This window comes from Hoplias malabaricus, chromosome 8, assembly GCF_029633855.1.
Source record: "Hoplias malabaricus isolate fHopMal1 chromosome 8, fHopMal1.hap1, whole genome shotgun sequence".
Taxonomy (NCBI): domain Eukaryota; kingdom Metazoa; phylum Chordata; class Actinopteri; order Characiformes; family Erythrinidae; genus Hoplias; species Hoplias malabaricus.
The window spans coordinates 847,945-875,000 of NC_089807.1; the positions used below are offsets into that span (position 1 = coordinate 847,945).

Sequence of the window (27,056 nt, forward strand, 5' to 3'; positions counted from 1 at the left end):
GAGTCTTCCTAATTGATCACAAATCCCTTCCTCTGAGCACATTGCTGGTGAGGGAAGCTTTTTAGAGAGACCCAGTTAAATACATAAACTCCATTATAAAGGCACAGTGCATCGCTTTCTGTTAATGGCCTCATGAGGACAGGACTGGAGAGCGCTGAGTGGTGCGGAGTTATCCTCCTCGTCTTTGTGTGACTGGAGCTCTAATGAATTCACAGCCCTTTTAGTTTAGGCACTTACAAAACACGCATTCTGTGAGCACCGTAATGGATGCATTATTGAAAGTGTGAATGCATTAATACATGGTCCAGGTCCAGGCCAAAAGCACTCTGTTTAAATATATCACTGACTGGGGCTGAGGTTCTGTTACCATTGATAAGTTATAATATTAACTCTAGTAATATAATAATAGGAAAGTAATGAAAATATTAATGCTAGTTAAAACAGTGATCAACACAATATTAATTATCATTATAATATTAATGATAATCATAATATTGATAGCAATATTTTTTAGAGATATAGTAATATGAAGATAATAATGATAAAAATGATAGTAATCACCCTGATGTTTAATGGTCACAAACCCCTACAGAGCAGGTGTGATGTGGTGGTGGATCATTCTCAGCGCTGCAGTGACACTGACGTGGTGGTGGTGTGTTAGTGTGTGTTGTGCTGGTGTAGAGTGGATCAGACACAGCAGTGCTGCTGGAGTTTTTAAACCCTGTGTCCACTCTCTGTCCACTCTGTGAGACACTCCTCCCTCGTTGGTCCACCTTGTAGATGTAGAGTCAGAGACAGTAGCTCATCTGTCGCTGCACAGTGACACAGGACGCTGTCGGCTGGATGTTTTGGGCGGTGGACTGTTCTCGGTCCAGACACTGAGGGGTTTAAAAACTCCAGCAGCACTGGAGGGGGCGACCAACATTTGCAGAACAACAGATGGTCTACAGTCTGTATTTTTGCAGAAATACAGAGTGCTGCTCTATGGCCAGTGGGGCTGATAAAATGGTAAAAGAGTGTAGAAACAAAGTATGCGTTCCTAACCCAGTGATAGTTCAGTGTAGATATACAGTAGACTGATTTGTATTTTACATGCATATGCCATTAAGCGCAGCATTAAGAAATGTTTGACTGTTCTGAGTTCATATATATGGGTTATGTCTGCATGGGAATCAAGTATTTGGAGTAAGAAACTTTCCTGAATGTTAAAAAAACAGGAAGTCATAATTCTTGTCACTCTCCTCAGTCCTAGAAAAGGAGATGATGTAAACAAGACACTATACCATTAACTTATATAGGAACAAAACAACCTATTTAAACAAGTGACCTTGGGGGGTAAAGTCAGAAGGCATTGGCTAAACTTCTCAACAAGTAGTCCACTGGTGCTTGTTTAGATGCTGTTCTTTTCATTGTAATAAACCTGTTAATTTACAATGTAAGAACGGTGTTGGCGTAGGAATATCCTTCATCATCTTCTTCACAACATTTAAAAAACAACAAGATATAAATACAGATATAGAAACAGATGTATGATATGATATGATGGGACATTCACTCTCACTCTCTCTGAAACTGCTTGTGTTTAATCCTGGATTAAAACCGCATTAGTTCAACTTCCATAAACCTGATCTAACTGTGCCGTGCTCTCCGCAGGGATTATGATTCAGGTAATAGCTCTGCACAGTTCAGGGTCTTTCACATTTTACCAGAGCTGTAAAAGTCAACAAAGTCCAGCACGAGTAAAACACTGAGGCTTTTCTCAGTTTGGTGACTGCACCTGTAGCAGCAAATGGATCAAAAGCAATAACACCCTCTATCATTAAACAGTTTCAGGCAAAAGCCTGGCCGGGGTCACTGCAAAACTGTAAATCCCACCTGTTAAAATCCTGCGTGGGAAAAATCCTGTGTTCACAATTTGTTCAGTTTTTTATTTTACTGGGTCACGACCACATATACTTGACCATTATACAAAATAATATATAAAATTAAATCTAATATTGCTGTATATTTAAAGTAATTGCACTAGAACACAGACTGATCCCTGGATAGTGTTGAGAGGTGTGATAGTAATACAGTAAATCACATAATTACTATAAGTTAACAATGTACTATACGTTAACAATGAAAATGACAACCTGCGAATATATGATTCCATGTATATCCAGTAAACTGCAGTGAGCTTCATATAACAATAACAGGAATGCTGCCTTTTTTATTAATTGTTTCACTGTAAGACAGTAATGCCTCCCCATTCTTATTAATTGGCTCACAATGTTTTATGATGACACACAGTTTTTCTCTGATACAAAGAAAGGAACAAATATAAAGTGGCACACAGTGTTTCCACAACAAACTCCACATGATTAAACCTCACTTTACTCCTTTCCACAAGCTTCAGATCGAAGAAACCCAGTTCCACTAGCTCTGGGAACTCCAGTGGCACTTAAACCTTGGTCTGCAAGCTATGGGAGGTCCAGTGAAGTGCTTATGTGCTGTTCCACAATCTCCAGCAAATCCAGCCATGAGCTTGCTCTCTGCTCAGTGAGCTCTGGGAGCACCAGGGGAGTGCTAAAACCTCCGTCCACAAGCTCTAGGGTCTCCACTGGGGGGTGCTTATACCTTGGTTTGTGAGCTCCAGGAGGCCCCGCGGCTGCTAAACCTCGGTCCACGGTCTCCAGGAGCTCCAGCGGGGTGCTTACACTGCGACCCACACACTCTAGAAGCTCCAACCGTGCACTGTTGCAACACTCATGGAGCTCTGGGAGTGCCAGACGGGTTTGAAAACCTTGGTCTGTGAGCTCCAGGAGCTCTGGCAGGGTGCTTATACATCAGTCTCCAAGCTCCAGGATCTCCACTAATTCCAGTAGGACACTTGTTCCCTGCTTGGTGAGCTCTGTTGGCTCTGGGAGTGGCAGCGGTGTACGAAAACCTCAGTCTATTAGGCAGTGTTACTGTCTACCTGGTTATTGCTTGGGAATGGTGTGATTTTATAATACATGTTATATTGCCCTAGACATAAAGTCAGAAAATTATTAGATATGCCAAAGGACTTAATTTCTCTTAGAAAATTAACAAAGCATGTCATTAGCCCACCCACACGTTTGCACACAACTTCTAAGAGGCTTTCACATGCCAAAGACAGCATTCTGCATCTCAGAGAGCTCCTTCATGATGAAGGGACTGCATTCAGAAAGATGAAAGGCAGAGTCCTAGGCTATGTTCACATTACAAGCCTCATTCATCAGTTATGAATTTTTTTATTTTTTATTTTTTTGCTCAGATCAGATTTGGTGAACTTTACAGTTCACATTCATAAATATAAGTGGCCTGTATCTGACTGTAATGTGAAGGAATCTTTCCCTGAAACATCAACCATACACAAATTGATATAAACACATCACAAAAGAATGTGTAAGGAGATGTGTGTTTGTAGATTATTTCTTGGTTGTAACAATGCTTCTTGGAAAGCCTGTTAATTTGCCCTATAAATGGTACCACATTTGTGTGGAACATGCATTTGTGGGATGAGCAATAAAGCTGACTATGTGGGTTACGCCCATAAAGAATTTAGCATCACATTTTGCTTAGGAGGACAGCAAAAAGCTCATTGACAGGACTTGATTAGGACCATAAGGCAAAAAAAAAAAGCCAGCCGCCTGTTATTGTTGCACCTCGGCTGAATCAAAAATGCCCCCCTCCACCCTATGTAGTGTAAAATGTAGGTCAGATAGAAACAGTTTGTTAAATGATGAAAGTTTATATTTCTGTATTCCTAATCTTCATCAGGATGTCTGGGTGTAGTAGTTTTAGTTTTAGTTTTATATAGTGATATTTGAGCTCTAGACTCTCCTCCATTCTTATTATGAGGAACTTACACTGCAAAGTCCATGTGTACACGCAAAAATACACATGAAATCCAATGTGACCGTTCATGACACATGCCCACAAATTGGGCACATATCAGATCTAGTACCCAAAAGAAAATGGCTTAAGTCTGATTTGGTAATGTGAATGTGTCCTTACTACAGCTCAGCACTTGAACTTAAAGATGCCTGGTTTACAGCCCCAGAGATTTGGGGATTGATGTGTGATGATGTGTGAAATATTGTGGGTACTTACATTCCACATTGAGCTGCACCTGTGATGTCCTGCGTTTGATGTTGAGGCCGTTGTAGGGAGCTGTTTGACATCGGTAGGGTCCCATCATGTCCCGGGTGACGTTGGTGATCCTCAGACGTCCATCCCTTGTCTCCACGGTCCAGTCGCCAGATGGCATTGGTAGGTCCTTGTTGCCACGGGACCAGATCACAGGCGGGCGGGGCTTACCATCCACCAAACAAACTAACTCAGCCGTCCTTCCCTCAGTCACATTAACCACATACCCCCCCACTGGCACACTCAGGACTGGAGGAATGACTGGAAAAGAGAAAAGAGAGATATCTATAAATGTCTATGTACATAGAGTCCTGTGTAAGTGTTTGGTAGAAATGAGGGTGGTGGTGAACTTGTGTTTCCTGACATGATGCAAATCCATTACTTATTTTCAAACTGCAGCTGATGACTGGTGATGGAAATGCAAACTGTTTAGATCTGTCACATCAGCTGAGAGATGGGGAAATGAGGGGAGATCCCACCCACCCAGAGTGTGACACCTGACCTTGGACGGTTGAGGTATAATCAGGGATATGCTGCACCACTCAGAAGCACTGTGTGAAATTATGTTTATATTTTTCTTAAACCAACACTAGGTAAGATTGGGTATATTTTTACTCCTAGGCTAGGGTTAGGGTTGCATATAACAAGACCTCCTACATATGTATAACACCCTCAGATTCTAGAGCTCATCAAGATTTTCCTTGTTGTTTACGAAGCAGCAACAACAACAGCAGCAACAAACTCCCTGCTTCGCCATCCAACACACACTCCTCAGACACCAAGGCACTGGAGAATAAAAAGGTTTTAATTCCTGAGTGAGGTCTTGAGTGTCCACTGGTCTGTTTCACACACATGACACCACCTGGTATACAACACAACACACATGGTAAGAGGCAGATCCCATACATGTGTCTACTGGGTTTCAGCCCCTTTTTATAGCCCCAAAACTTGGCATAAGATAAGATGGAGTGGACTGGGAAGTATGTAAAGATTCAGGAAAAAGCAGAGACATGTATATGTGCTGAATTTTAATTAAAATAGAAAAATGCCAAATTTGAAGCTTAGGTGTGAATGTCAACCTCATAGAATTTAACAGAATTGGGCTGTATTTCATAAGTGAAATGGTAGAAGTCTTTTCTCTAAATATATATATATATATATATATATATATATATATATATATATATATTTAACAATAATTAAAAGTATTTAGAGGCTTTAAGCATTATCCATCTGGGTCTATCCCAAGGAGAGTAAGGGTAAGGAACAAGAAGAGTAGAAACATAAAAAATATCTTCCTACAATCAGCACTGGTCTTTTTATTGACCCCCTAAATGTTTCACCTTATCTGGAGGTGATGCTTGTGAAAGAATGGCCACAGAACATTGCTACGAGCCCCAAGGCTAAATGATAAACCCTGACGCTATAGATATCTGCCAGATATCAGTCTAGAACAGAAACACAAGCCTGTAAAACAAATGGAAAAAGCACAGCGAGGAAAACAGAGCAAGAAGATTAATGTGAGAAAGGGGGAGAGTGGAGGAGATTGATCACAGTGGTGATGTGGAGCCAGAAAACCACTGTAGCTCTCCCAGAAGGTCAACATTTTTGAAAGGCAGGATAGAACAGTAAAAAAGGTGGTAGAAAAAACCTTTCCTGATAAAAGAGAGCAGAGATTATAAAAGGTACATGAGGAAAACCCACCATTCCGACAATGTCCCAGTAGAAAACTTCCTCCTGACGAAGGCATATTTCCAAGGCTTCTGAGGGAACCACTAAAGTTGGACATACACCAAAAGACTCCAGCTGTGACACTGATGCCTCACTCACCATTGTTCACAATCTCATGTGAATCTGTAATTCACAAGACCCCTGAATCCAGGCCTAGATGCTTCTAAGTGGCTCAGATCATTTGAAACATGTCTGATATTACGAGGAGAATTTTGGCAGCGCTCTTGTAGTTTGGGAAACCTGGCAATCACCAACAAAGAGGGATGCGAACTCACTTTGGTTTGAAAGAGACAAAAGGATTGGGTGATCAGATGCATCAGTATGTTCTGCCTCTTTTCCACAATATGGGTCAAACTGCATCTATCCCTAGGCATTGTTTACTCACAGAAGCCAGATTTTGGGGGCTTGGTAAAGACATACTTTGGGACATGACCCACCTTCACAGCAAGAGAAAAAGACATGGGACAGCCAGATCTACAAATTAGGAAATAGAGCTCAGAGCTAAGCCCAGAGTTGCACAGAAATCCTACAGCTAAACAAGTCCAATCACTCGCTCTGGCTCCCTGATTATCTGCCAGCATCATTAAAAACAATAAAAACATGGCGAAGGACACAATGATGGGTATAAAGTAGGGACTGGAGCCAAAACAATCATGATAAACCATACAATACACTCTAATATGACTATGACCTGAGGGGAGTAAACACCAGTCACATGAAGTGAGGGATACAGGAAGGCGATCTCATTGCTGTCTAACTACATCACTGAATGGCTGACTTAGACAGTTTCCTATGCAGGAAATGTGTTTGTAGGCTCCCAATATATGCAACTCACAGAAATTGGAACAAGCCTTATATTTCAAAGATTCTGCTACATTAAGATGCACCCAGAGAAGTGCACAGAGTGTATAATCTCTGTAGAAAAGCATATAATGTCATATTAGAAAACTTGGTGAAACATTTGCATGTGATGCAATAACAGAGCTCCATCCAATAACTTTGAGAAGGACTGAAGCAATATCTATATCCTATAAAAGCATAATCATAAACCTATAATAAAAGCATAAACCTATAATCAGGCATCCCCACTGCACCACAGCATAAGGCTGCGTAATTCTGCTGCTAGGTTGATTGAGTTGTTTAAGCTGGACCTTTGCTGTGTGTGGGATTTTAAGATTCTGTGCAATATGTTTTTGCATGAAGACAAAAATTTGGAATGATGCCTCATCAGTATTCATTTTTTTTATAACGTGTGAGGTGTTTAACCTCTGAAGAGGGGTTAAAACTTAACAGAGGCAAAGTAAAACACCTTCAGAAGGCAGCGCAGAAATTCATCACAGCAGAAGCAAGCTTTAGAGGTCTGGACTCGTGTGTTGTTTTATTCATGGGTTTCTGGACATCATCAGGAGATGCTTAATGATCGAAATGGGATATGGCATCTATTCATTTTTCATAGCTCTTCTGTGGAGGACGCCTTTTGCTCCGAGCCAGGAACAAGATCAGTATTAATGTGCTGGAAACACACAGACAAGAATGTGGTGCAGGAAAATCCTCTGGTCTATCAAAGAATAACTTCAAAAAACAAATAAATATGTTTATATATATATATATATATATAGTTAGAAACAGCTTAATTCCAAGATGTTTGGGAACCTGCATAAATAGTAATAAACAGACTAGTTTTATCCTCATTACACTGAGTGCTGTGTAAGTTATTCATTGGACAAACACATTGATCAGCTCTTAGCTCCTCTGTGTCCAGCAGTAAATACAATATTTGCACATTGTGTTATCATCTTTCACATAGTCCCCTCCCTTTCGACCAATCAAACTCTGGCATGCCTAAACGTCTTCTTAAAGACAGGGCATCCAAGAGGCACAATCAGAATGTTCCACTCAAAGTATGTCACTCAAATACTGGTAGGGATATTCCTTTCTATTCAAAATATTGGTGGAAACATGTCCCTCCTGTCAATATGCAAGCCTACACCCATGCCAGGAACTGAGGTGGACTAACGTGGGAAGAGTGGACTAACAGGGTAAAGAGTGTAGAGATGTAAATTAAATGGAGGGACATGAAAGGAGATTGTTTGTTAAAGCTAACGTGGACAAGTAGAATTCTTAGACGATAGAGAACTTTTGTTGCATATTTTTGTATTTTCCAACTTGATGAAAATATCACACTCACCCAGTCACTCACACCTTTGGATCGTTTCGCACACACTCACCCAGTCATACAATCACACCTTTGGGCAGTATCATTGTCTCATCAATTTAAATTAACAACAGAGTGGTCCCAAAGTGGTGTAAATTGAAAAATCAAACTCAAGAAAATCAAAGAGAAACTTGCAGCAGTGGACATGAATATTACAAGGTGATGCCCCCCTCGCGCTCACCGCTGCTCTGTGTGATGTTGAAGTCCATGCGGAGCTCTGGAACACTGCTCCCGGGGAAGTTGGCCATGCAGCTGTACGTGGCCTGGTCTCTGAACTTCATGTCCACGATCTCCAGGCTGCTGGTGCCTGGGGGCATGTCGGGGTCACTGCGCAGGACAATCAGACTGTCCGAGGGGTAAACTGGTGCGCCGTTCTTATACCAGGTGTAGTTGACCTTATCCTGCGGCTGTGCATCTACATGGCAGGACAGCTTGAGGTCACGACCCATCTGAATACTCTCACCATCTTTATTGGAGTCCGGCGTGATCTGGAACGTCAAATTTCTCATCACTGTGGAGAGAGAGAGAGAGAGAGAGAGAGAGAGAGAGAGCAGCAGGTTAAAGGAAATACATTTGTGAAATCGCTGCACATGAGGAAAAATACGCAATAATCTCAGTGACTGTAACCTCTGAATACACTGATCAAGTATAACATTAAAATCACCATTCTATATTTAAAGAGTGTGGGCCATATGTTGCTCTGCATACTTTGTTAACCCCTATCTCCCTGTTCTTCAGCGCTCAGGACCCCCACAGAGCAGGTGTGATGTGGTGGTGGATCATTCTCAGCGCTGCAGTGACACTGACGTGGTGGTGGTGTGTTAGTGTGTGTTGTGCTGGTGTAGAGTGGATCAGACACAGCAGTGCTGCTGGAGTTTTTAAACCCTGTGTCCACTCTCTGTCCACTCTGTGACACACTCCTCCCTCGTTGGTCCACCTTGTAGATGTAGAGTCAGAGACAGTAGCTCATCTGTCGCTGCACAGTGTGTGTCGCTCGTCCTCTAGTCCTTCATCAGTGACACAGGACGCTGTCGGCTGGATGTTTTTGGTCGGTGGACTGTTCTCAGTCCAGACACTGAGGGGTTTAAAAACTCCAGCAGCACTGCTGTGTCTGATCCACTCTACACCAGCACAACACACACTAACACACCACCACCACGTCAGTGTCACTGCAGCGCTGAGAATGATCCACCACCACATCACACCTGCTCTGTGGGGGTCCAGAGCAAGTAAATGGATATTGATGAATGTATTAAGAAAGGACAAAACATTCATCAAATATGCAAGCATTTCTTTTTTGTCACTTTCAGTGTTTATTCCATTTAATCGTCAATTCCCCAAAGTTAAATTCAGCTCCTGTGTAATAGGTACATGAGGAATCTGTTCCTGAAATGTACTCACAGCTCCACAATCTTAGGACACTGTTTACTGCTCTGACACTATGACAAATGGCCCTCAAAAAGGTAGAGGCTGAGGATTTCAGAGCCATAGAATCAGATCCATGTGTCCAAACGGACAGCCCCCTGCATTTACAGTGTGTATGTGTTCCTCACACATTCCTGAGCTCATTATATCAGAGACTGATCCTGAGTTCACATCCGCCTCAGAGTTGGAAAGAAAGAGCGAGCGAGAGAGAGAGAGAGAGAGAGAGAGAGAGAGAGAGAGAGAGAACTGATGCTAATTACCTCTTTCCAGTGCAATTAATTGAAGTAAATAAAGATGATTAAAAGGGCTAAGAATAGCCCCGGGGCACTAATGACGGCTGGGTGTAATGCTGGCTTTTACAGCGTCTTTGCCAGAGCCTCAAGCGTTTGACATGATTACACACAGGCAGCATAGCTAATCAGAGTTCAACTGCTGCCTTGCCCCCACGCGGAACACGCGCAGTGCACGCGCGCACACACACACACACACACTTTTTGACATGGAGAGGCGGACAGCATTATGAGCTTTGGCTTCCACTTCCATCAAGTGTAATTATACTTCAGGTCTTTGGGTGCCAACATAGTGTACTATGTGTAAACACACACACACACACACACACATATATATACACACACACACACACACACACACACACAGACATACACACACACACCTGGACCTTCCAAGAAGCCATGCCAGCACCTGAAGAGGAGCCGAGGGTCTAGGGCACCTCAGACACGAATGCTGATGGAGGAGACAGCACTGTTCCTGGTCGAGGGATTGAACCAACAACCCTTCTGCCTCAGACCCACTTCATTTACCCGTAAGGCCATGGGTTTGGAGCAGAAGTGCTGCCAGTTCATTCTCCTCAATCAGCAGGACAAATAGATGTGGGGAAAGTGAAGGGACAGTTCCATCACCTCCATCAACCTTCATGACCCCAGTGCCTCGACCCTCAGCTTCAATGTTCAGTTTTGGGGAAATGTCAGGACAAAAGCATCTCCTGAGTGTTTATGGAATGTCCTGACACATATAGCAGAAACAACAAATATTTATATGTGTGTGTGTGTGTGAGAGAGTCCCAGTCGATTACACACAATGACCCCAGCCTCAGCAGGGCGCTATGAATGTGTGCTTTCTCCAAGATTCATGAGACTGACCCTCCATTACTAACAGGGCAGCTGCTGATTCGATCACAGTGTACACCCGCGACACACCTGAGCTACAGACACTGATCGGACTTACTCCTCACGATGAGGTTGACGTTCCTCCTGGCCGGGTTTCCCACGTTGTTGACAGCCGTACAGTTGTAAAATCCAGACTCAGCTGAAGTGACAGACCGCAGCGTGAGCGACCCACCGCGGACCACAGAACGACGAGGAAGAGGCCCAGGATAACGGGACCAGGTAACTGTGGGAGTGGGGAAGCCTGCTGTCACCTCGCAGGTCAACGTAACATCCTGCCCAGGGTCCACCACGTACGTCTCGTTCACAGAAAGCTTCAAGGCAGGGGGCGCTGGAGGGAAATAAAATGAGGGTTCAGAATTAGCTGAGCAGCTCTTCAGGGTAGAGTTTACACTAGATGTCGGGACACTAGACTTCTGCCAGATTTTGATGGCATTCACATTTAAACCTTAAAGAGGTCAGGTGTTGATGGTTGAAATGCTCCACTGATCCACAGCACAGTGCTGGGATTTATATATATATATATATATATATATATATATATATATATATATATATATATATATATATATATAGCTAATGCTTAAAATTGAGCTTGGAAATTCTGAGGTTCATTTACTGTCAATGCTTTCACAGAGAGCTTGTACATATCTCCACACAGAATAAATCTTATAGAACCTAATGCCCAGTCATTTTAAGTGGGTCTACAAATATTCTGGACATGTAATGTAATGTATCCACTATGAACCTTTCCCACTGCATGGTCCCTACTCTACTCCTGGTCCTAGTCTCTGGAACTGGGTTCTTTTAAAGTCCCTGCTCTCTTATGTTTCCAAGCAAGCAGAACCCAGCGAGAGCTGGACACTGCAACAAGGAAGGAACAAACTCTACTGATCTGTCTGAACTGATGACGGAGCTGTGTTCAGTCCCAAACAACAACAACACGCCAATACACCATGAGTAACATCGCTTAACGTTACCGCCGCCGTTGTTGTGGTTTCCAAAGACCACTGTTCCCCTTAGAGACGGGGTTAGAGACGACACCAGATACATTTTGGGAAGAGCTGCAGTTATGGAAAAACAACCAGGAACCAGGGACCAAACAGACAGTAGTGTCCAGTAGAGTATGTAGTATACAGTGAAGAAGCACCAGTAGTATTTCTCCAGCACAAATTACCAGTCAACAGTTCTTGAATGTTCTTTGAATGTGGTCTTATGTAAAATGCGGTTTTAATGGGATATGCTTCCAGATGAGGGTCTTTTTATCTGAAGAAGCTTTTAAAGCCCCTGACAGAGCTTTATCTGGGCTCCGCAGCAGAGAGGACAGCATGGGGAGGGACGAGGGGAAGGTTTCTTTTATCTCAGGTTGTCATCAGAACTACAAACCTTTCACAAAGTAGTTGGGGTCATGGTCCTTGGGGCAGTGAATTAAAACTGCAGAGACCCTCACAACACTTCAGCACATTCATTCATTCATCATCTCTAACCCCTTCATCCAGTTCAGATGTTTGACCCAGAATCACAATTTCACACACTCATCCAGTCCCTCACACATTCCGTGTGTGTCAGCGGCCCGCAGAAGGAAAGGAGAAATTAGGAAATAGTGACGATTGACAGGTAAACTGACGTTTCCACATTGAGAAATGGAGCCAATTGAAACAAAAATATTCCATTGTAAACTGATATAATATATGGACATGTTCTAATTACATTTTTCTTTAACATAATATATAGTTTTAAGTGGCATTAAAGAGCATTAAAATTTTTCACAGTGTGTACTGAGAGATTCCAGGATGATTATAATGTTTTTACAATGTTAATATATTCACAGACCAATTAAAACTGTAGAAACAGCCTTGTTACTGTAACTGCCACAACTTTATTCATGCCTAGTCCATCCTTGAATGGAATGCTCTAAAACCAAAAGATTTATCCAAATAGATCTTGTTTTTTCAGGCATTTTGAAGCCAAGTTCTGATGGGAGTAAGTACCCATGTTTTAGGTGAAACAGACAGACTGTCTCACACTTCCACACTGCCTCTGGACTGAACTTATATCAATTAAAAACAAAAAAAAATAGTTGGAATACTGAACTTCATAAACGCCACAAAGCAGAGAGTCCTAAAAACCTGTGAGAGAACAAGCCAGAGATGAAGTGTGGAGACTGTTATGAGGGATCTCACCTCAATGAGCAGGGGATAAAGGGACAGTAAGAGTGAGGAAGTGTGGGAGGAAATAAGAAAAAGAGAACAGAGGCTGGGCCTGCGCCAGTAGCAGACAGAAAGGACAAGTCCAGAGGGACATTAATCTTCTGACTGGGGCTTGGAGACTCACGGGCCTGAAGCCCCAGGAGCACAATATCAAACATCAAACCCATACAAGCACTAGAGTCACACACAACTACACCCTCAAATTAAAAAGGTTCACACAAACGAAGGCCAGCCATCTGCACGACCATACTCTGAAAACCACAATTGTCCAAAAACCGAAGGCAATACAAGGAGCGAGCTAAAACAAATAGGACAAATTGATGAGAGATGAAGTCCTTCTACCATGGGTCCAAGTTCAGACCAATTAAAAATGACCCACATACACCCCCCATTCTGAGTGCTACCTTCCCAAAGTGCAGCAGAACTATTTGAATCAATACGAACTATTTTGGCAGATGTTTTAACAGCCCATCGTTTGAATACAAAATAGCCAGAGATGACTATTGCCAAACAAATCTATTTACGGCTTGGAAAGTGATAAATAAACAGAATGCATTCTGATTCGGAATGAAAGCACTAGCTAAAGAGGGTGTAAATATCATTGCTTTTAATTTGAACATGCTTTCAAAGGCTGGGCAACAAGATGTTGGCGGTGATTGTATTAGACCAGGCTTTTTCCAAGAAGTTTGAAAGTTACTGGGCAATGACTTCCAACTGTGCGAAGAGGACCTTTCTTGAAATGGGATTTGTGAATTTGAGACACATCTCAAAGGTTTTAAGAAACTTCACAAGATGTAAATGTCTTCACTATAATTTTCTTTAAGCTCAGAAACGGAAACATGAAGTGCACTAGTCAGTTCACCAGGGACTGAATTCACTTGTGTTGATGCATTTGCTAAAATAATTATTTTTAAAAATGTTAATCATTTTTGTAATACTAATTAATTTGTACTATTTACACAATTAAATCAAATCAGATCTTCCTTCAACACACTGAAATCAGTTTGTATTAAAATTGGAAGATAGTTAAGACCTTCCAATCAATCAACAAATCAATACCTGAGCTCTGTGTGAAAAGAGGCCAATGCTCTCGATGGTGCGCTGTGCTTGGATCTTTATGATTTCTCTTTGTGGTTGCATTTATTAAAGCTCAATTACCAGTCCAAACCAGACCACAGAAATCAATATCAACCAATAAGGAACATCAAAGGTATAGGTTCAGCCCAGTGGAGGGGTGCTTAATAACCCTCCGGCTGATGCTTTGCACTCAACATAATGACCTTAGGCTCTATGTGGCTAATCCAGATCATTCTAAATATAGCACAAAAAGTAAGGAAATGTGTGTTTGTAGATTATTTCTTTGCTGTAATAATGCTTTTTAGCATTAAATCTCATACCAATGGAGCCTGTTAATTTACTTTTAAAATGGTGCCATATTTGTAAGGAGCATGCATTTCAGGGATTTCTTGCACTTTTATGATATTTCCATAAATAAATTTATATATTCACTTATTAGATGTGGAGAAACGTACATAACCTCAACCGTCGATTACTGCAACGTGCTACTGGCAGGGAACTCATTCAGTGCATTACACAAGCTTTAGTTAGTTAACAATGTTGCGCATATAACCCCAGTCTTCTCATCCCTAAACTGACCACCTGTAAAATGTTGCACTGACTATAAAATACTCATCTTGGTTTATAAAACTATAAATGATTTACGCAGCTGCATCTCACTGAACGTCTCATACCTTATCACCCATCATGTACTTTCACAGGACATTGCTCTACTTGTATTTCCTCACATCTGGAAAGACAAGGATCTCACAAAGAGCCTGTATTTTCACACAGGCTATTGGTTAATCATCCACATTCTGACTAATGCTTCTGTAGTGGGGGTTATAGCTGTTTTTACATATTCACACTACTTTGTATTAACATTGCCTTACTACTGTCATTACAGCTGTTTTAGTTCATTTTCTGGTTATCATCAACCAGACTGCATACTCCCCCCTCATGTCTGTTGCCTGTCTGTTGCTGGGTTTTCTTGCTTGGCATCTGCATCATTTTTAGTATTTTCCTGCAGGCAGATTTTTCCCATTTTGTCATGAACTGATTAATCCTCCTATTTTTCCTCTTACTTTCTGGTTTTCCTTCTCCTCTCTCTCTCTCATGAATTCAGATGCCTTGTTCCTGCTGCTCTCCCTGGTGTTGCCTTGATCCAGCTCCCACCCCACAGCATCCTGCATGGCCATGCAAGGGACTGTTTCAGCCCAAACAAATTTTACCTGTTTTTACCCTCCCACAGAATCACTGACCACCTCCTACTCCCTCATACATCTTCATAACTTAATTTACAGTCGCATTACTATAACTCATTATCTCTAACAGACATATGATTCTTGATTCCTTTCAAGGTCTTTGTTTTCCTCATGCACTGGGGAAGTATTTGACTTGGACCCAGATCTCTGTAAAATGTCTGTGGTGACTCTCTGCTGTGAAAAAGCTCTATATAAATAAATTTGGATTTATTTATTAATTGATTTGCTCAACTAACATTTCTCCTGAATCTGAGTCTTTTCTGTGAGGATTATTAACTTCAGGAAAGTCTGGTGATTGTGATGGATGATGGGGATTGTTTAGAAACATGACTCCACCTCATCCCAATGTTACTGGATGGATTTCATTCACACCAGAGAACGCAGCTCCACCTCCTTACAGCCCAGCGCTGGACGTTTGGCATTGGGCCTGCTGAGCTTAGGCTCATGTGCAACTGCCCCAGTTTCTCGACAGACACTGTACTCACTGTGTGTGCAAAACTGTCCACAGTAGGTGAAGCTGAGTTCACTCATCTTAAGGTGTGTTGGAAAGACAGAAACACTGAGAGTGATGCAAAGCATGAAAGAGAGAGAGAGAGAGAGAGAGAGAGAGAGAGAGAGAGCAGCGAGAGACAGAGAGAGAGAGAGAGAGAGAGAGAGAGAGAGAGCAGCGAGAGACAGAGAGAGAGAGAGAGAGAGAGAGAGAGAGAGAGAGAGAGAGAGCGAAAGAGAGACAGAGAGGGAGAGAGAAAGAGAGATAGAGAGAGAGAGCAAAAGAGTCAGAGAGAGACAGAGAGAGAGAGAGAGAGAGAGACAGAGAGGGAGAGAGAAAGAGAGAGATAGAGAGAGAGACAGAGAGGGAGAGAAAAAGAGAGAGATAAAGAGAGAGAGAGAAAGAGAGAGAGAGACAGAGATAGAGCGAGAGAGAGAGAGAGACAGATAGAGAGAGCAAGAGAGAGAGAGAGAGAGAGAGAGAGAGAGAGAGAGATAGAGAGTCTCTACAGAATAGAGTGATCACTCTACTAGCGAGCTCCGGTTCAATATGGGTTATAGTCCTGGGATTACGAGCTCCACACAGTTAATCCCACACCCTCCACCCAGAGTACTGAGGCCATTCTTCAGAGCATGTTCCCAGGGTCCCACAGATTTACAGCTCACTGGACCTCCATCACTCGAGACTGAACCGGAGCTCTCAACAACCCCTACCCTTCACATCTCCCCTGATCCACTGAAAAAACAAGGGCTGTTGTCTGCGGTCGTATAAAATGTTGGGAACCCCTGGTATGTACCGATATCAATACGAGCTGAGAGTATCTCTGACCCCTGACTTTCTGACACTGACTTTCTGAGTGCCCTTGTTCTTCAATTTCATTCCCCAGGCCTTTGTTTGTGCTCCTGTTTTACTGGAAAATATATCATTTGTGTGAACACAAATATCATCCAGGGTAAGGCACTAATTACAATTAAAAATGAATGAATAATGTGCACTTACGGTTGTGAGGCCAACCCCGCCAATGTCACTGGTTCAGTCAAACAACCCCCGACCCACCCACCACCAACCAAACTATCACATTAACAGGATGTAAATCATCCTGAATCACACATTCCCAGCAGCAGGTGCTGTCACAGTCACACAGCTCCAGGGTGACTGTCTGTGAGGAGTGTGGTGTGTTCTCTCTGTGTCTGCGTGGGTTTCCTCCGGGTGACTGTCTGTGAGGAGTGTGGTGTGTTCTCCCTGTGTCTGCGTGGGTTTCCCTCAGGGTGACTGTCTGTGAGGAGTGTGGTGTGTTCTCCCTGTGTCTGCGTGGGTTTCCTCCGGGTGACTGTCTGTGAGGAGTGTGGTGTGTTCTCCCTGTGTCTGCGTGGGTTTCCTCCGGGTGACTGTCTGTGAGGAGTGTGGTGTGTTCTCCCTGTGTCTGCGTGGGTTTCCTCCAGGTGACTGTCTGTGAGGAGTGTGGTGTGTTCTCTCTGTGTCTGCGTGGGTTTCCTCCGGGTGACTGTCTGTGAGGAGTGTGGTGTGTTCTCCCTGTGTCTGCGTGGGTTTCCTCCGGGTGACTGTCTGTGAGGAGCGTGGTGTGTTCTCTCTGTGTCTGCGTGGGTTTCCTCCGGGTGACTGTCTGTGTGGAGTGTGGTGTGTTCTCCCTGTGTCTGCGTGGGTTTCCCTCAGGGTGACTGTCTGTGAGGAGTGTGGTGTGTTCTCCCTGTGTCTGCGTGGGTTTCCTCCGGGTGACTGTCTGTGAGGAGTGTGGTGTGTTCTCTCTGTGTCTGCGTGGGTTTCCTCCGGGTGACTGTCTGTGAGGAGTGTGGTGTGTTCTCCCTGTGTCTGCGTGGGTTTCCTCCGGGTGACTGTCTGTGAGGAGCGTGGTGTGTTCTCCCTGTGTCTGCTCCCACACTCCAAAAACACACGTTGGTAGGTGGATTGGAGACTCAAAAGTGTCCGTAGGTGTGAGTGTGTGATTGTGTGTCGCCCTGTGAAGGACTGGCGCTCTGCCTCTGTCCCTGCCTTGCGCCAAATGACTCACCGCCACCCTGAACTGGATAAGGGTTACAGACAATTAATAAATGAATGAATAATAAATTGGTCTAGCACTTTTCAAAAATCCATCATCTGATTTCAAAACCAACCAATGGTTACAGCTCAATGCAGAGGATCCGGTTCTTCATATTCACAATGCAGATTACACTGAAAATGATCACCTGACAATAAATGTCTTGATAAATGTCTCAATAAATGTAAAGACTCAACATTCTTCATCATCAATCTGAATTCATAGCTCACTGATAATGACCAGTCGACCTCAGCTGACCCTTCCCCAGAGGCCTGCTACAGTGGACAGAAGTAATGCTGAGCTGTGCTTGGCAGCACTGTTTTTCTGTTCATTCTGGACTCGGAATGTCTCAGTGTTCACCAGCCGCAGGAGCACGGTGCACAATCTGAGCCTCGCTGCTGCCAGCAGCTTCTGTTATTTGTACAGCAAATAAAAGAGAGATCACTGGGAGAATATATGGAGAGAGAGAGAGAGAGAGAGAGAGAGAGAGAGAGAGAGAGAGAGAGAGAGAGAGAGAGAGAGAAAGAGAAAGAGAGATGGTGGAGATTGCAGAGGAAAGAATTTATCGTTTCAATTTTGCCCGATAGTGGAAAAGAGGACGGTAGCAGATCACTTCGTGGATTCCTGGTCATCCCACAGTAATAGGATTGATGTGCTTTTACAGGCTTTACTACAAACCAGAGAGAGAGAGAGAGAGAGAACGAGAGAGGACTGTTACCTTTTAAGGTGAAGACATGTCTAAAGGTTATGTTGGGTTTAGGGTAGTACTTATGAAAAGTTAACAGCAAGTCTCCACAAAGTGAAAGAAAGTCCATGTAATGTCCCCACAATTCACATATACAAGATCGTGTATGTGTGTTTTGTGTGTGTTTTCACTGCTACATCTTATAACAATATAATTTCTTTAAGCCTTGTAAGATGTGAGAGAGTTACACATTTTATTCTGTAAAATGTAAATATCCACATCTTTAATGAGGTGCTAACACTACACTGAAACTCCAAAAGAGAAGCCATCAAAAATGAACATTATCCCCTCAGTCTGGCTATCACATGCTGATGAGTTTGATTGCGCCTGGCTTGAAACATGCAACAACCATGTCCAACATGTACAGCCTCTTGGTGCTGGAGCCATAATTGAGTTCTCCATCACGGCATATTGTCCGCCCCCTCTATTTACACGACCAGCGACACAGTTAACAACACAAAGGCAGAAAGGCTTTGTACTCTTCAAAAGCTGCCTTTCAAAGAGCGTGTGTCTCCTTTCAACGTGTGCAATCAAACACACAAGCCCAGCACTATTTAGGACGCTTTATCTTATAAGCAATGCTGGGCACCACTGCTGACTCCACCCAGGGAGATGCGTAGAAGGAGCCCCAAGGCAAAGTCAGTGGAGGCAGAGAGTGAGAAGGTGCAGCCCAGGTTTTAAATAACAATCAAAAGATAGCAGAGAAGTGAAGGAAAAATGACAGGCAGAACAGAGCGGAGAAGCTCGGTGAGCTTATTAAACTGCAACCATGGAAACCACAGGAGTGTAGACCCTCAACCAGCCCCCAAGACATGCAGGCATTCGTACCGCATTGCTGACAAATTTCAATCAGCCTTTCTTGCACATCACCTGGGTAAACATCACAGCGAAGAGCTGGTCAGAATGAATCAAACATTAATTCTGAGTCGAAAGTCAGGAACAGGTGTTACTGTCCGTTTCTGCAGAGAACACCTTCAACTGTCACTTCAGGTTTAAGGACAATGCTCTGAGAATTTCACTGGTAGTTGTACCATGTATGATGTGTATTTATATTACAAAGAAACTTTGATTTGATTGATTACAGATTAAGGACACAATGCCCTATATCAGGACTTGTTTATGGCACTTATCCACTGCATGGTCCCTACTCGACTTGACTTTATAACTTTACCATCAGGTAAATTTCCAACTCTCCATCTGTAAAATCTCCAGCTGCAGCAGAGATCACGTTTGTTTTTATCCGACTCACGACGGCAGCTCGTAAAATGACACCGTGGTCTTTTGAAGAGGTTCGAGCGCTCCTTGGATCGGTGGCCGACGAAAGAATCCAGCGAGAGCTGGACGCTGCAACAAGGAAGGAACAAACTCTACTGATCTGTCTGAACTGATGACGGAGCTGTGTTCAGTCCCAAACAACAACAACACGCCGATACACCATGAGTAAACACCGCTTAACGTTACCACCGCCATTGTTGTGGTTTTTTAAAAGCCCACTCTTTCCATTAGTGATAGAGTTTTGATAAGACACTTTATAGATTTTTAGGCGGGTGTGTTCAGGTTCTGGAAAACTAACCAGGGCCCAAACAGAAAGTAGAGTCCAGTAGGTTCCTGTTGAGCAGATAAAGTTCTATTACAGAGGTATTGTGATGGTTAGCCCTGGGATGTAAAGTGGTAAATCTGGGTTGTGGAGGGGTAAATCTGCACTCTCTGGACTGATGGAGATCTTTCCAGTTACTTTTGTCCCTACCTGACCTAATCGTCTGGGTACCTGGGTAGCTGTATGTGCATACGGCTGGAAAGAAAAAACAAAACAAATACCAGAACAGGAGTCTATGGAAATTTCTGGGAAGGTCAATAGAGAGCATTGGAGATGTCAATAACACGAACGCATTCATCACTCTCCCTTCCTGTAATACTCATTGTGTTTAGCAATCATTCATCCATTACAGCAGCCCATCCTTCAATCACAGTCAGTCTGACACACACACACACACACACACACACACACGGACGCCGACAAAGACAACATCCAGGATTAACGAGACTCTACGCAGCCGTGTGGTGCCCAGCAACAGATAGAAAGTAATTAGTTCTCAGCAATGTTAGACACGACACCAGCGTCATTAAAGCAATTTATCGCCACCGATTTTAACGACGCCTGTCTCAATTAGCGCCATTGAATAAATCACAGTGCACTGAAGGCGAGTGTGAGCACCTTTCCTCTCGTCTGTTTTTCCTTTCTGCAACACCCCCCCTCTACTTTTCCACTGGCCTGTTTGTCAAAGTCATGCGTGCTGTCACTCCTTGAGTTCGCATACATTAACTGATCACATGCATATTTATCATTCCATCTCTGCTCAATATGCATGATGTTTTTCTTTAGTATTTCCCCCAAATCCTCTTTATGTATGAACTTTACATCAGAGCAAGAGTCCATTTTCAGAGCTGAATCCTTAAACAGCGACAGCGGTAAGTGTCCTCTTCCCAAGGGGAAATGCTGTGTGTACGCTGGCGCTCGTGCACCCATTCATTCTCATTACATTTGATGGTGTATTAGTAGTCAGCGGAGGGTGCATCGAAGGTAAAGGATGGGAACGCGATGCTGGTATAATGAGAAGAAGCCTTCTGATCAATAGCAGATAGAGCCCCGGCATTCGGCTGCTCCTATACCCTTCCAGGAGAAGCTTTAAATCAGGACATTTATGAGATGGCTGGACCACGGGCTGTTGGGAGGAGACGGGTGGGTATAAAGGGGAATGGCCAGTGTTAAAGGTAATGTACAGCAGGGTCTAACATTCAGGCATCCATCTGATGGAAAAGAATGCCCACTCCTGTCTCTTCTTCCTCCACTCGCCATCATCTGTCTCCTTGGTACACATAAATGGAACAGAAGATGGAGTATGTGTCTGTGACCAGCCAACCAGCAAGCTCTATTTGTGTGTGTGTGTGTGTGTGTGTGTGTGTGTGTGTGTGTGTGCCAAGAAAATATCACAATGTGTGGACAAATCCTGTTTACACACTCACACTGTGGGGACATACAGGGGTTGGACAATGAAACTGAAACACCTGTCATTTCAGTGTGGGAAGTTTCATGGCTAAACTGGAGCAGCCTGGTGGCCCAATCTTCATTAATTCCACATTGCACCAGTAAGAGCAGAGTGTGAAGGGTTAATTAGCAGAGGGTAAGAGCACAGTTTTGCTCAAAATACTGCAATGTACACAACATTATGGGTGACACACCAGAGTTCAAAAGAGGACACATTGTTGGTGCACGTCTTGCTGGAGCATCTGTGACCGAGACTATCTTTGTGATGTATCAAGAGCCACGGTATCCAGGGTAATGTCAGCATACCACCAAGAAGAACCAAACACATCCAACAGGATTCACTGTGGACGCAGGAGGACGCTGTCTGAAAGAGATGTTCGGGTGCTGACCCGGATTGTGTCCAAAAAACATAAAACCACGGCTGTCCAAATCACGGCAGAATTAAATGTGCACCTCAGCTCTCCTGTTTCCACCAGAACTGTCCGTCGGGAGCTCCACAGGGTCAATACACACGGCCGGGCTGCTGTAGCCAAACCTTTGGTCACTCACACCAATGCCAAACGTCGGTTTCAATGGTGCAAGGAGCGCAAATCTTGGACTGTGGACAATGTGAAACATGTACTGTTGTCTGATGAGTCCATCTTTACTGTTTTCCCCACATCCGGGAGAGTTACGGTGTGGAGAAGCCCCAAAGAAGCGTACCACCAGACTTCTGCATTCCCAAAGTGAAGCATTGGGGTGGATCAGTGATGGTTTGGGCTGCCGTATCATGGCATTCCCTTGGCCCAATACTTGTGCTAGATGGGCGTGTCACTGCCAAGGACTACAGAACCATTCTGGAGGACCATGTGCATCCAATGGTTCAAACACTGTGTCCTGAAGGCGGTGCCGTGTATCAGGACGACAATGCACCAATACACACAGTGAGACTGGTGAAAGACTGGTTTGATGAACATGAAAGTGAAGTTGAACATCTCCCATGGCCTGCACAGTCACCAGATCTAAATATTATTGAGCCACTTTGGGGTGTTTTGGAGGAGCGAGTCAGGAAACGTTTTCCTCCACCAGCATCACGTAGAGACCTGCCCACTATCCTGCAAGAAGAATGGCTTCAAATCCCTCTGACCACTGTGCAGGACTTGTGTATGTCATTCCCAAGACCAACTGACGCTGTATCGGCCGCAAAAGGAGGCCCTACACCGCACTAATAAATTACTGTGGTCTAAAGCCAGGTGTTTCACTTTCATTGTCCAACCCCTGTATCTTCTTTGTGGTGACCACCAGCTGGTTTCAATAATGTAAATGTTTAAGCCTAGCGTTACATTTAGGGTTAGGTTTAAGGTTAGAGTTAGGGTTAGGTTTAGGGTAAAGCTAGATGTACATATGGAAAAGTTAAATGATACATTCTTAAAAATAAAGTTGTGACAAAGATTTTTTGAGTGGTGCCATAGAACCACTTTGGTTCCATACAGAACCCTTTTTAACTAACATGTAAATGGTAAGTGGATTTTTAAACCTTTAAAATGTTCTTCACACTCACACATCCCTTTAACAAACATGGAAATGTGGTTCCTCTATGGCATCGCTCAACAAACTTTTTAAATTTTTATTTAGAGTGTAAGTCTTCAGAAAATGAACTGAAGTCTATGCAATGTCCCCACAATTCACATAAACACGATTGTGTGTGTGTGTGTGTGTGTGTGTGTGTGTGTGTGTGTGTGTGTGTGTGTGTGTGTTCCAAGACATTGTCAATTGGTCATTCGCCATGAAACAGGGAGGTGAAGGACAGTGCTGTGTTCACGTGGTAAAATAAACATCCACAAACACGGGAAATAAGGGTATTACTTTGATCATTGATGATTTACAGGAGAAAAAACAAATAAATGTAACATTAGTTTTGTCTCTGCCTTCACAACTGCAACAGCTGTAACCTTCTCTAAAACTTTACTGTAGATGTTGGAACATTTTTATGAGGACACGTTTAACAAGTGAAGGTCTTGATTCTGACTGATGAGTGATCAGTTCCTAAGCGCTGAGGATTGGCTCAGTGCAATCAGATTCACTGCAGCACTGAGAATGATCCACATCCCAAATCATACCTGCTCCATGGGGGTCCTGACCACTGGAGAACAGGGTGAAATGGGCCAAAAAATTATGCAGATCTAGGGTTGGGCGGTAAAATGGTAATACTGTATACCACTGTATTTAAAAACGTGGAAGGTATCTCAAAATGAAGACAGTATATTAAAATAATGACGTGTGTGTCGTTTCAAATTTCTGTTCTGCGTCTGAGGAAATTAAGCACAAGGCTAAAGTTAATGTATGTGCATTTAAGAGAGCCACAGGGAGGGGGCACTGTGGGAGCTCCCTGACTGGTGATGTCACAGCCTGAACACACGTGGAGGATAAAAACACAAGCCCTGTAGCCCACCGCAGTTGTGTGTGATTTGAACCTCGGTTTGTTGGAAAATCATCTGCTGTGGTGTGCCAAACCACAAGTGTCTGTTAGCACCAGCTGTGCTTCTACACAGTGTAGCACCATCTTCATTCATTATCTGTAATCCTTATCCAGTTCAGGGTCGTGGTGGGTCCAGAGCCTACCTGGAATCATTGGGCACAAGGCAGGAATACACCCTGGAGGGGGCACCAGTCCTTCACAGGGCGACACACACACTCACGCATTCACTCACACACTCACACCTACGGACACTTTTGAGTCAATCCACCTACCAACGTATGTTTTGGGAGCGTGGAAGGAAACCCACGCAGACACAAGAAGGACACACCACACTCCTCACAGACAGTCACCCAGAGGAAACCCACACAGACACAGAGAGAACACACCACACTCCTCACAGACAGTCACCCAGAGGAAACCCACACAGACACAGAGAGAACACACCACACTCCTCACAGACAGTCACCCAGAGGAAACCCACGCAGACACAGAGAGAACACACCACACTCCTCACAGACAGTCACCCGGAGGAAACCCACGCAGACACAGAGAGAACACACCACACTCCTCACAGACAGTCACCCGGAGGAAACCCACACAGACACAGAGAAAACACACCACACTCCTCACAGACAGTCACCTGGAGGAAACCCACACAGACACAGAGAAAACACACCACACTCCTCACAGACAGTCACCCAGAGGAAACCCACACAGACACAGGGAGAACACACCACACTCCTCACAGACAGTCACCCGGAGGAAACCCACACAGACACAGGGAGAACACACCACACTCCTCACAGACAGTCACTCAGAGGAAACCCACACAGACACAGAGAAAACACACCACACTCGTCACAGACAGTCACCGGGGGGAAACCCACGCAGACACAGAGAAAACACATCACACTCCTCACAGACAGTCACCCGGAGGAAACCCACACAGACACAGGGAGAACACACCACACTCCTCACAGACAGTCACCCGGGGGAAACCCACGCAGACACAGAGAAAACACACCACACTCCTCACAGACAGTCACTCAGAGGAAACCCACACAGACACAGAGAAAACACACCACACTCCTCACAGACAGTCACCGGGGGGAAACCCACACAGACACAGAGAAACCATACTACACTCTTCACAGACAATCACCCAGAGGAATGACAGTATGTGGATAGTGCCTCTCTTAATGTAGATCAACTGTAAGTGTATAACTACATAATTTTCCTGTGTGGCCAGTGGTGCTCAGAGAACAGACAAGTGAATATGGATATGTACCTGTTAATTAGTATCAATTACATTATTACTGTCTATCTACACGTATCATTAGTGTCAGGGGTGGTGCCATAATAACAAACCCCCAGCTGCCGTTAGGAAGCTCCTGTTTACAAACCTCCACACACTCCATGTTACAGAGCCCTCACTCTCAGCCAGAAGGGATGTGTTTGATCAGGCCATTGATCACCTCATTTCAAATGGACTTTTTATCTGGTGAGATCACTGACCAGACCGGCCAAACAATCTGAGAGTTAGGGCTTTCATTAAAACCCGCTGGCTGCATCCTTATCAGGAAAGCGGCTGCAACACGCCTGTTTCAAAAGTGAAAATAGCTGCGCTGTGGTTTCCTGGACTCTGTGTAATGAGTTCCTAAGTGTGGAAATTGTTTATTGAACTTGACGATTGTTTGAGGGTCAGTAAAGGCTGGGGAATGGTTATGGCTCAGACGTAAAACTTTAATTGGATGAGAAGCTTAACTTTACCTTGGCTTTAGGTGGCAGCTTCATGGCTGACTCCATTAAACAAAGGAAAACGATATACAGTTCATTACAGGCTTGTTTCTTACACTGGGCCTCTGTTCAGACTGTGTTTCTGTCTTGTGCCCAGACTCTGGACCCATCAAGACCCTCAGTAGGATACAGCACTTACAGAAGATGGGTGAACAAATGAATTCACATAATTCTGCGCAAACCAGCTGCAAAAAACATATAAAGCTAAAGGATTAGCACCGTTTATGATTCCTAGTCATTGTATGATTATTTTCAAGTGAGCTCCTGTCCACAGGTGTGAGTGACTGGGTGAGTGTGTGTGTGTGAGTGACTGGGTGAGTGTGTGTGTGTGAGTGACTGGGTGAGTGTGTGTGTGTGAGTGACTGGGTGAGTGTGTGTGTGTGAGTGACTGGGTGAGTGTGTGTGTGTGAGTGACTGGGTGAGTGTGTGTGTGTGAGTGACTGGGTGAGTGTGTGTGTGAGTGACTGGGTGAGTGTGTGTGTGAGTGACTGGGTGAGTGTGTGAGTGAGTGACTGGGTGAGTGTGTGAGTGAGTGACTGGGTGAGTGTGTGTGAGTGAGTGACTGGGTGAGTGTGTGTGTGAGTGACTGGGTGAGTGTGTGTGTGAGTGACTGGTTGAGTGTGTGTGTGTGAGTGACTGGGTGAGTGTGTGTGAGTGAGTGACTGGGTGAGTGTGTGAGTGAGTGACAGGGTGAGTGTGTGTGTGAGTGACGGGGTGAGTGTGTGAGTGAGTGACGGGGTGAGTGTGTGAGTGAGTGACGGGGTGAGTGTGTGAGTGAGTGACGGGGTGAGTGTGTGAGTGAGTGACGGGGTGAGTGTGTGAGTGAGTGACTGAGTGACTGGGTGAGTGAGTGACTGTGAGTGAGTGACTGGGTGAGTGTGAGAGTGAGTGACTGGGTGAGTGTGTGAGTGAGTGACTGGGTGAGTGAGTGACTGTGAGTGAGTGACTGGGTGAGTGAGTGACTGTGTGAGTGTACAGTGTTGTATATCAGTAATATTTCATGATAATAAAGTAACACAATTAAGCATCTATTGAAACACAGGGCTCAGAGTGTGTTGTGTCTAATTATTACTTTAAAGGTTTTTTTATGAAACTAAAAGTGTATCTTCTGTGGCTCTGCTCCAAATGCCTCTCTCTCTCTGAGCTGCTTTTTTAAGAGCGTATATGGGTCAGTGTGTGGACAGCAGCAGCAGCAGCATGTGATTAGATCAGATAACTCAGTG

The 27,056-nt window shown here is 44.0% G+C and overlaps 1 protein-coding gene across 2 annotated transcripts in view; it reads right to left on the reverse strand.

The window, feature by feature from the left end:
- Window positions 1-27,056, reverse strand: part of LOC136706170 (MAM domain-containing glycosylphosphatidylinositol anchor protein 1) — a 297,644-nt gene that overhangs the window by 91,984 nt on the left and 178,604 nt on the right. For both annotated transcript variants that reach the window (XM_066680124.1, XM_066680125.1), the window contains exons 7-9: window positions 10,772-11,041; window positions 8,283-8,612; window positions 4,120-4,416 (exon numbers count right to left, since the gene is read on the reverse strand). In XM_066680124.1, the coding sequence (XP_066536221.1) occupies window positions 4,120-4,416; window positions 8,283-8,612; window positions 10,772-11,041 (897 nt within the window). The remainder of the gene's footprint in view (window positions 1-4,119; window positions 4,417-8,282; window positions 8,613-10,771; window positions 11,042-27,056) is intronic.